This window comes from Liolophura sinensis, chromosome 9 (genome assembly GCF_032854445.1).
Source record: "Liolophura sinensis isolate JHLJ2023 chromosome 9, CUHK_Ljap_v2, whole genome shotgun sequence".
NCBI classification, from domain to species: Eukaryota; Metazoa; Mollusca; class Polyplacophora; order Chitonida; family Chitonidae; genus Liolophura; species Liolophura sinensis.
The window spans coordinates 17,344,567-17,354,121 of NC_088303.1; the positions used below are offsets into that span (position 1 = coordinate 17,344,567).

Here is a 9,555-nt window from a genome sequence, read left to right on the forward strand (position 1 = left end):
TGCATGTAGTAGGTAAATCCAACACATAATATTTATATTTTGGTCATATCACGATGGTGTTCCCTTGTAGCAGACCGGACCCATTGCCAATATAGATATTTTAAGTGCTGCCTCACTGAAACGCCATGCCAAAGGCACCGTAGTTGTGTCTTTATGACGTGAAGAACTGTGGATAGTTCCTAGGTCATAGGCCTACGATTTACAAAAACAAAACGCTTTTTAATTTGTTTATTGACATATGACACATATATAAGTACCACATTTCTCATATAGCCAATAATGCAATATTCATTCAAGCTTTTGAAAATGAGCTGAATATTCTGTAACAAGATGACGTAAGCATGCAATACAATCAGCATGACTAAATACGTATGTACATATAATCTAAATGTAGTCTTTACCTAGTTAATATTGCTGAATATAACACAACCAAACTATTTGTAGCCTATTATTTTAAAACGTGTGAAGATTCGAACAATCCCGCTTTAATTTGCCGTACTGGTGCATGAGCATGAGTTCATACATTATTTGATTTTTCCCATACCATAAAGAAGCACTGATAAGCTGTAAGGTGCCAGCAGTCACTTAACCGGTTCACATTCGAGTAAATGAGAGAAGTATAGCATGCATGTATGTACATAACGGTAATTTTCCGCTGGGTGAAATAAGGATAAGTCAGCCAGTGTAAGATGAGTGTCGTATGTAGGCCAGTTATTGTTGTACGAGACAGGGAGGTGGATGCAAGACCAGCTAGCCGTGACACAGCTGTGACAGTCACGCACGGAAAACAATCTGGCCTACTTTCATCTCATTTGTACAAGCCTTGAGCCAATGGGAACCATTGAACAAATAACCTCCCGATTCACAAACCATGAACATGACAAAAAGGCGCAAAAAAGGAAACGAACAACATTGGCTAAATCGCTATTTCCGAAGTGACATATGTCAGCCGTGTTGACTGAGGGTTTGGACATTAAACTATATAAATTCTGGATGGTTCAGGTTCTGGCCGGTATTAACGTCGAGAAATAAACTCATTAACCTCAAAACCAGGAAGAAATTTTTTAAGAGGCCACTGGCTTTACACAAAATTTAACACGTGCTAAACAGCTCCTGTCAGTTTTCAGCAAATCGGATCCTCTTTTCAAGACTGTGTGTAACAAACACCTCGTCTAAATACACATATTTGTGTTTGTATTTGTGTGGAATGATTCAACAGACATATGAAGTTGTATTTGGCACCGACACGTTTCATGGGCTTGGTCAGTATGCCAGTTACCATCAGTCCCCTTGTTCAATAGTGTTTTAATTAGCAGCCCCGATATGACGGTCAATCAATGCAGAAATGCCCCAAGGCACATAGTATGGAGGAATGTCAAGTGTAACATCAGAATGGGAGAACTACATGCACAAAAGTATGACAACAGGTGTACTGGCGACACGGAGACTGAAATCGACATGGAGTAGCATAACGGAAACAATCAAACTATAACCCAAACCATCTGATCAAGCCATATCCACGTAACATATGTTCATGAATTTGCGTGAAAGTGTTGCCTTGGGGCATAGGGAGGAGGGATTGAAGTATCTAGCGCTCTGCTCCATATTAAACTGGTCTAATCCCGCTTAATTAACCTGGGGCTAGAGACCGGATATACATCCTGTCTTTAACATTGCCACGTTCTAACTTGTATACATGACGAATTAAAATCAGAGATCAACTGTGTTACCCATTTTCATTACCAACGACTTACATACATGTATCAGTATTTGACACGACTTATACTGGTTACATTTTACATCTTTACGCCTTTCCAACGTCACTGAAAAGTGTCTATCTCTTTGTATGAATGGTGGATTGTGTTGAACGTTGTAAGTTTGGAAATTTTCTTTCTATTATTGAATCATTGAATGACTATGTCTTAACTTCAATCTGGGATTAAGTGACTCTTAATCCCAGTTCCAATATTTCAGCCGTGTGGTGGCCAAATTGTTGACGATTGCCATACGAATGTCTGTATCCACGCTGAGATAAACTAACACCATGCACCTTTGAAATCCATTTCATTTACGCAGTGATCACGTTATAGTCACGTTATAGCGACTTCTATTATGGCGTCTGATTCCCAGCAAGGCCTGTGATGCGAAGCCACAGCTGAGCCCAGTGGAGCGTGATTATAAGCTTTTGCCTCCTTGTTTATTCATTTATTTGATTGGTGTTTATGCCACACATAAGAATATTTCGCTTATGCAACGGTGACCAGCATAATGGTGAGAGAAAACTGGTTGAGCCGGTGGGAATATCACGACCATCCGCAAGTTGCTGCAGACCTTCCCACATACCTTTACTTCCCTCGTCACGGATCCTTTTCTACAGGTGCCAATGAAACAGAGACCAGACTTATTTTTTTCCCACCACACATTCCTAGTAAAACAGTGCTGTATTTCTGATCATGTCTGATAAAAAAAAAAAAACAGCACTGTAAGAAGTTCCAGTACTGTTACTTTGCCTTTGCTTTTGACCATGAGACTTCAGCAGTTGGTGTAACTGGATGGTTCCAACTATCAAACGTGTAAGCTTCTATCACCGACTTTGCGATATAAATATTGACGAGAAAGAAAAGAATTCCAGCCATCCAAATGTAGAGAAAGGTATTCTGGCCTTCAAACTCCAGGTAGTAGGCTGGCAACAACCACAATCCCTGCAAGAAGCAAATGTACATGTATTAAAAGATTCATATAAACCACAGGATAAATGGCACTTTCAGTTGCAACACAACATCTGACTGTTGTCATATAAGTCGCATATTTGACGTTTCAGTGTTTTGAGAAAATTTTATTTGTCATATTCAGGATACGTATTGGGTCGGTGGCTCGGAGGTGAGGGATTCATTTATTAATTTATTTATTTGATTGGTGTTTTACGCCGTATTCAAGAATATTTCACTTATAGGACTGCAGCCAGCATTATGGTGGGAAGAAACTGGGCAGAGCGCTGGGGAACCCATGACCATCTGCAGGTTGCTGCCAGACCTTCCCACTTCAGTTGTTGGCTGTTATATTAAAGGAAGAAAGGAACTAACAAACATTATATCAAAAGTAAACGTGCAAAATACAGATAAGGGGTAGTTAATGAAATGGTTATAAACCATGCATGTTCAGTTGTTGGTTGTTAAAAATATTAAAAGAAAGAAAGGAATATACATACAAATATTACACATAAAATAGACGTATATAGGCCTACAAACACCAAAGACAGGGTTTATTCTGTTCAGAGGTATACACTGTAGAGTATTTATTATTCCCTGGAATTTATTTTCGCGGATTTACTTCAAAAGATGGGAATTAATTTTTGCATAATTAATCAAGGAAATACTGAAAAAATCTTAAAACTGTTTAATTTTCTAAGTTATAATATGGCTGAAATTTCTCAACCACGTCAAACAGCTATTATCAAGAGTGACTAGAGTCCTCTTTTTCTTTCTTGCAATGCCGCCAATCCTTGTATTCTTGATCAGACATTAAAACAATCGGGGAATGAATTATCATGAAATGTAAGACGATGACATCTGCACCTACTGTGAACATTATTCAAGGAGTCTAAGAGGTGTCAACTGGTAAAGTGACCTGTCACCTTCTGTGCAGCACAGTTCAGCAGTAAAACATATAAGTTCACCATTATCATAGCCAGTCATTCATGCAGTCAAGGAGCACGATTAGTTGTGAATTGTTTTCGGTTTTAATCGTTCTATGTAATCAGTCTGAAACAGCTAAAGTTGCGTAGTTGTCAAACAGCCATTGCATTCTTCTATACAGTATACATAAATTGTTAGAAGCTCACTCATTGGTCCACTGGAGACAAACAGCCAATGGAACAGTGTGTATCAAAGAGACATTCACTGGAAGCCAGCAGGTATTGTATCTACTGTACTTTTACTTTCCTGGCATGCCGAAGATTGATCAAACTAAATATGAATGGATTCCCACTTTGTTTTATACCCACAAAGCCATATAAGCCATAGTTTGAATATGGTTAAAGCCTAAATTAATTTTAATTTAATTACAGCCAATACACACTAGGCCACTTTGGCTTGTCACATATCTGTATAGTTTCGAATGCAATTCAATTTTTATCCAAAAATTTGAGTATCTGTACCAGAAAAACACAGAAGTTTTTTTACCCCAATTTTTGGTTTTATAACTGAATTTTACCACCGAATACAAGGGTCTAAAATCAATGTGTATGAATCCCTGGAGGTTTGACAGAAAACTTGTTGATCCACCAATAAGCTCTGCATAGTGCAAAGTATAGATACTAGTATAAAAACTGCACACATGACAAATAAAATTTTTTTTGAAATACTGAAACATAAAATATGAAACTTCTCATTTTTTTTTGGTGGAGTATCTAAGCAAATGCACTATGCTAACAAGATACAGGCTAGTATCTACAACATACTTTTACCTGTGCTATAAACCAGGAGACAGTTAGTAAGATCCCTTTGCCGACTTTCATTCGTAACCGTGGTATCACTAGCGGTACGAGACACAAATACCAGAGGAAGTACTGAAACAGAAAACAGTGTCAGTTATTAGAGATTTGAGAGCATACCACAGAACGTGAAGTGTAAAGCATTTAAACACAACATAAATGGGATTATGCATCTACTATGGCCCAAGAGTAATACCTCAAGCTACGTCAATTTAGACACTCAGAGATCAAGCCTGGAAATACATTTTAAGCCAGCACAGGACAGAATGACAAATCCTCCAGCTACAAGCATTCCGATTATTAAAAAAAAGTGACAATGCTATTAACTGGCCACTGTCAAAATACTGTTTGATGCAGAACATTGTCCATGTCCTGCTGGTTACAGAGAGATATCTGAGATACTGATAACCTAGACTAACATGTCAAAATCTAGGATCTACACTATTTCACTGGCAATGGGCTAAGGCCCATTCATTTTGGCTAAGATTATTAATGAAAGATCATCATCTACACATAAGCATTTTACAACATGTTTTCACTGCAATCATGAAATAATCTTTCATACATGAATAAAACCCAATCCTATGCACATACAACTGTCTGAGTGAATGAACGAATGAATTAATGCTTGGGGCCTAGCGTCATACTTAACAATATTTCTGTCATATGATGACAAGGAGTCATTAGATGTGTGTGTACATATATTGTATCTTCTTGTGGCAGGGCGAGTCCATGTCGCCAAATTGCTGTCGCCATTGAAGTATCATGCTGAAGACACCAGACATGACAACCCACACGGTCACATTATACTGACACCGGGCTGACCAGTCATGTTTCCTCGGTCTAACCTCTCAATGCTGAGCGCCAAGCCAGGCAACAACAAGTACATTTTTGAAGTCTTTGGTATGACCCGACCCGGGTTTGATCCCAGGTCCCCTGACTTCTTAACCTTTAGGCCACCGAAGTGGTACACAACTGTCTGAAGATGTCTTGTTTCCGTGTTCTAACCTCTAAATGCTGAGCGCCAACCTAAACAGCAAGAACTACCATGTATAGTCTTTGGTATGCCTGGCCACAGAGGCCATTGGTCAGACGATTCACCATTTCTATGAATTAACAACATTAAAACGATGCCACCTAAACGCAAAGACTAACTGAGTGACACAGAGTGACTTAACATACCATCCAACTGATCACATGAGTAAATCACACAGAGTGACTTACCATACCATCCAACTGATCGCACACAGTACCTGATCACACTGACCACATGATCACAAAGACCAACTGATCACATGTATAAATCACACAGAGTGACCTAAAATATCCTCCAACTGATCACAAAGAATAACTGATCACTCTGACCAACTAATCACAGAGATCACAAAGGTTAAATATAGTAATTTAAGTGTTAGAGACAGAATGTAATAGTCTTGTCATCTACCTGTGAGGTGCACACTTTATTGAATGTCACAAAGATGAAGGTATGTAGGAAGCAGCAGAGGGGTGGGTCATGGTAAAACTTGAGTGAGACGGCAAGGAGAAGCAGAGCTTGTGGGAGGAAGACAGCCACGCCCAGACAAGGCAGCCTTAGCTCTTCAGCCCCTAGGTATAGCATGTAAAAATACACAGAGAAGTTATGGCGAATGTCCTTCCTTGTCACATGATACAGGTAAGCATGCTCAAGAAAATCCCACCCATACCTGTAACAGTAGAAAACAAAAATTCAGAATATGACATACACTAATAAAGTAAAACATTTTTTTATACTTTTAAATGAGCCACAATTAGCTACAAACATATTTATACCTCACCATGGTAAATCAAATGTTTATGCACATCTAAATTTGTGATTTTCTCACATTTACCATGTTTGTTTTAGAATGGCATTCACATGTTAACCCTTCACATTACTTAGGCCAGCATTAAGACAAAGAACTGTGGAAAGTAAAACCTTGCATGATCAAGTTTTTGGTCATATCAGTATATATACCATTATCTATAAGCGAAACTGAGTTTGTATTTAATGTTAGCAAACTGGCCAAGTAATGAAAGTTAAGACTTAATTACCAGTGCTAAGAAACTAATAATAACTGAAAATTACACAAATGTAGTCATAAATCATAGAAGACTAGTAGCAACTTTATTAAACCCTTTTTGCGCTAAACTTACATGTCATAGCATCCAGCTGTAAGCATGGCCAGCACAATTCCCGTAATGCCAACAAATATTAATCTCGGCCAATTTGGCAGAATGAGTTTTTGGGCTGTCCTGTACCATTTCCATGAATCACAACATCCTGCTGCATGTCCATATGTGTCAGAGGATGTCTCATCCAACAGAAAGTAGAAAGGGATGCTGTAGGTCACAGGGTAAATCTTGAAGTGTACAGACACTGCATACAGTACCGACATTGCAATGGTGTTTTTCGAGGTGAGACATTTCAGTGTCCATAGAACCAGAAATGTCATGATTGATTCAGCATTTCCCCTGCTTGATACAGCTGCTGGGAGTGGATTTAACAGCCAGAGACACGCGCAGCATTTTGACATTCTTAGTGTATGTCCCCTTGCTAAAGCAAGCTTGTAAATAAGAAAGCCAGTCCCCAAATCAAACACGATGAACAGCAACTTCCCAAAGACAGGTCCTACATAGAGGTTAGGGAGCAGCATCCAGGCTAGTAATGGAGTGTACCTAAAGGTTGATCTCTCATATGGTGGTTTACCCTGAAGAACATATAATCATGGATTAAAACTCAACACACCTTTAATGCTGTAACAGACAATTACATAACAAGTCTAAAACTAAGTTCTATTCTATAATTATAACAATAAGTCAACAGGCCAGAAGTTGTAAATGTAACACTTTCAAGGCAATATGATGTCTGGATAGTTTGCGCCTCTAAGGACTTGAGTAACATATGCTTTCTATTTCTAGGGCTTCAGCAGCCAGTCTTGAACTTAAGTAGCCTGCAGCCAATCAATGTTGTGACGTCAATGGTAACATCCGTCTAAACAAGCAGTTTCGCAAAGAATTCATTTCCTTCATTTCCAAAAATTCCAACATAACTGATGCAAAATATGCATGAAATGGATACGTAATTATTAGATATAAAATATGTCTTCACAAAAAAAAAAAAATAATTTTTTTCATGTTCATTTTTCTTGCAATAAGGTTCTTTATATTTTCACATAGCCATAATCCTGATTTAGGGTTACTATTCAGGATTCTGTTAATATTTTTCTTCTAGATATTCCCTCAACGGAATGGAAGATTTTTTTTATTCTAAAACATCAAGGAATCAAACATTCACTTACCTGATGCACAAAACTTGCTGCATCACTGAAAACAAAATAGTCCACATCTGTATATTTCACTGCAAATGTCCTATCCTGCCACTCTCCGTAGAGAAGCAATGCCAGTCTCCAAGCTAAGGCCAGCCCCATGTATACCCAAATTGGCATCTGGATGATCATTGTGGCTTTATGACAATTGTATTCCTTGGTTATTTACCTGAAAATACACATATTTGTTAATGTTTATAAATTCATGTGACAAGGGTTTTATTCCATATTCGTTAATATTTAACTAACATGAACGTGGCCATTGTACAAGGAAGCAGAGCAGAAGAAACCAAAGCCCTTCAACATGCAGTTTCGAAGAAAACAACAGCCTTCCTTCATGTGTAGTTGAGAGGAAACCACAGCCATTAATCATGCAACAGAGGAAACCACAAACCTTTATTAGGCAACATTCTGAGGAAACAACAGCCTTTCATCATTCAAAAGAGAAGAAACTGTAGTCATTCATTAGGCAAAGTTTACACAAAACCAGTCTTTCATCAGGCAGAAGAGAGGAAGCCACAGGCTTTCATCAGGCATTTGATAAACCTCCTGATAACACTACAGAAGAACTAGAGGTAGCTGAATTCGAAAACATATTGTTAACCTCATTTGCTCACCCTCTGCAATAAGACAGATTTATTTATTTGAATGGAGTTTTAAGCTGTACTCAAGAACATTTCATTTCTACAACAGCAAACAGAATTACGGTGGGAGGAAACCGGGCAGAGCCCAGGGAAACCGACACTTAACCCCATGTTGCTGGCAGGTCTTTATTCGTAGGACAGCACAGGAAACCAGCATAGGTAGGTCCAGCATTCCGACTGTTGAGAGGCTTCTGGGTGATTGTGCTGCACTAGCACGCTAACCACCCAAGGCAAGACAGGGCGCTTTAGTTCAACCAGCCAGCAAGCTATCTTTGCACTCAAAGTTCCCCCCATATAATGATCTTAGTGACCAGCAAATTTCAAGTGCCCATGTAATTTGGTCAAAAAATGATATCTAAAAAAATATTTTGGAATAAATGGATTAAATTCTTGAATCGGTGTATGGTTTACCACTGGTTCCCCCATGTGGCTCCGCCAGTCCAGTATAAAGAGATACTTAAAGAACCCACCTGGAAACAGCATTCACATAGCCCCATATAGCCTTATTTGTTTATTTGATTGGTGTTTTACGCCATACTCAAGAATATTTCACTTATACGACGGTGGCCAGCCTTATGGTGGGAGGAAACCGGGTAGAGCCCGGCGGAAACCCACGATCATACACAGGTTGCTGTCAGACCTTCCCCCGTACGGCCGGAGAGGAAGCCAGCATAAGCTGGATTTGAACTCACAGCGACATAGCCTCATAGAGCTAGAGGATGGAAAGCCAGTGCCGTGTATTCAGCTGTCATTCTCAACAAAGCAGACTGATTTGACTAGTTAACACGACCTCAGGATGCCTTCTCCAACATTGTACAATTAAGAGCTGGGTGAACTTTTGGAGAAATATATAGAACTATCAAACTCCTTTTAAGCCATTCCTATTTTCCGCCAGGGTTTCATTTCTACCTCTACCAACTGAAGATTTACCAACATGGGCGGACAACTCTAATGAACAGTCCGAAACAAAGGACAGTGGAAATATTATTCTGGGGCCTGTCAAAGCAGTGTCTTCAGCTCTCATTGGCAGATGTTTTAAATGTAGTTAAAAGCTACACATAAGGTCAAGGCGCGT

The 9,555-nt window shown here is 39.0% G+C and overlaps 1 protein-coding gene across 1 annotated transcript; it reads right to left on the minus strand.

Annotated features, from left to right (window-relative positions):
• Positions 1–246: 246 nt before the first annotated feature.
• Positions 247–9,381, minus strand: LOC135475330 (GPI mannosyltransferase 1-like). The gene is made up of 6 exons (XM_064755182.1): positions 9,271–9,381; positions 7,810–8,005; positions 6,665–7,218; positions 5,937–6,195; positions 4,466–4,567; positions 247–2,702 (listed from the first exon to the last, which is right to left on the minus strand). The coding sequence occupies exons 2-6, from the start codon at positions 7,966–7,968 to the stop codon at positions 2,502–2,504; spliced, it is 1,275 nt and encodes a 424-aa protein (XP_064611252.1). The 5' UTR covers positions 7,969–8,005; positions 9,271–9,381; the 3' UTR covers positions 247–2,501.
• Between the last annotated feature and the right edge of the window lie 174 nt (positions 9,382–9,555).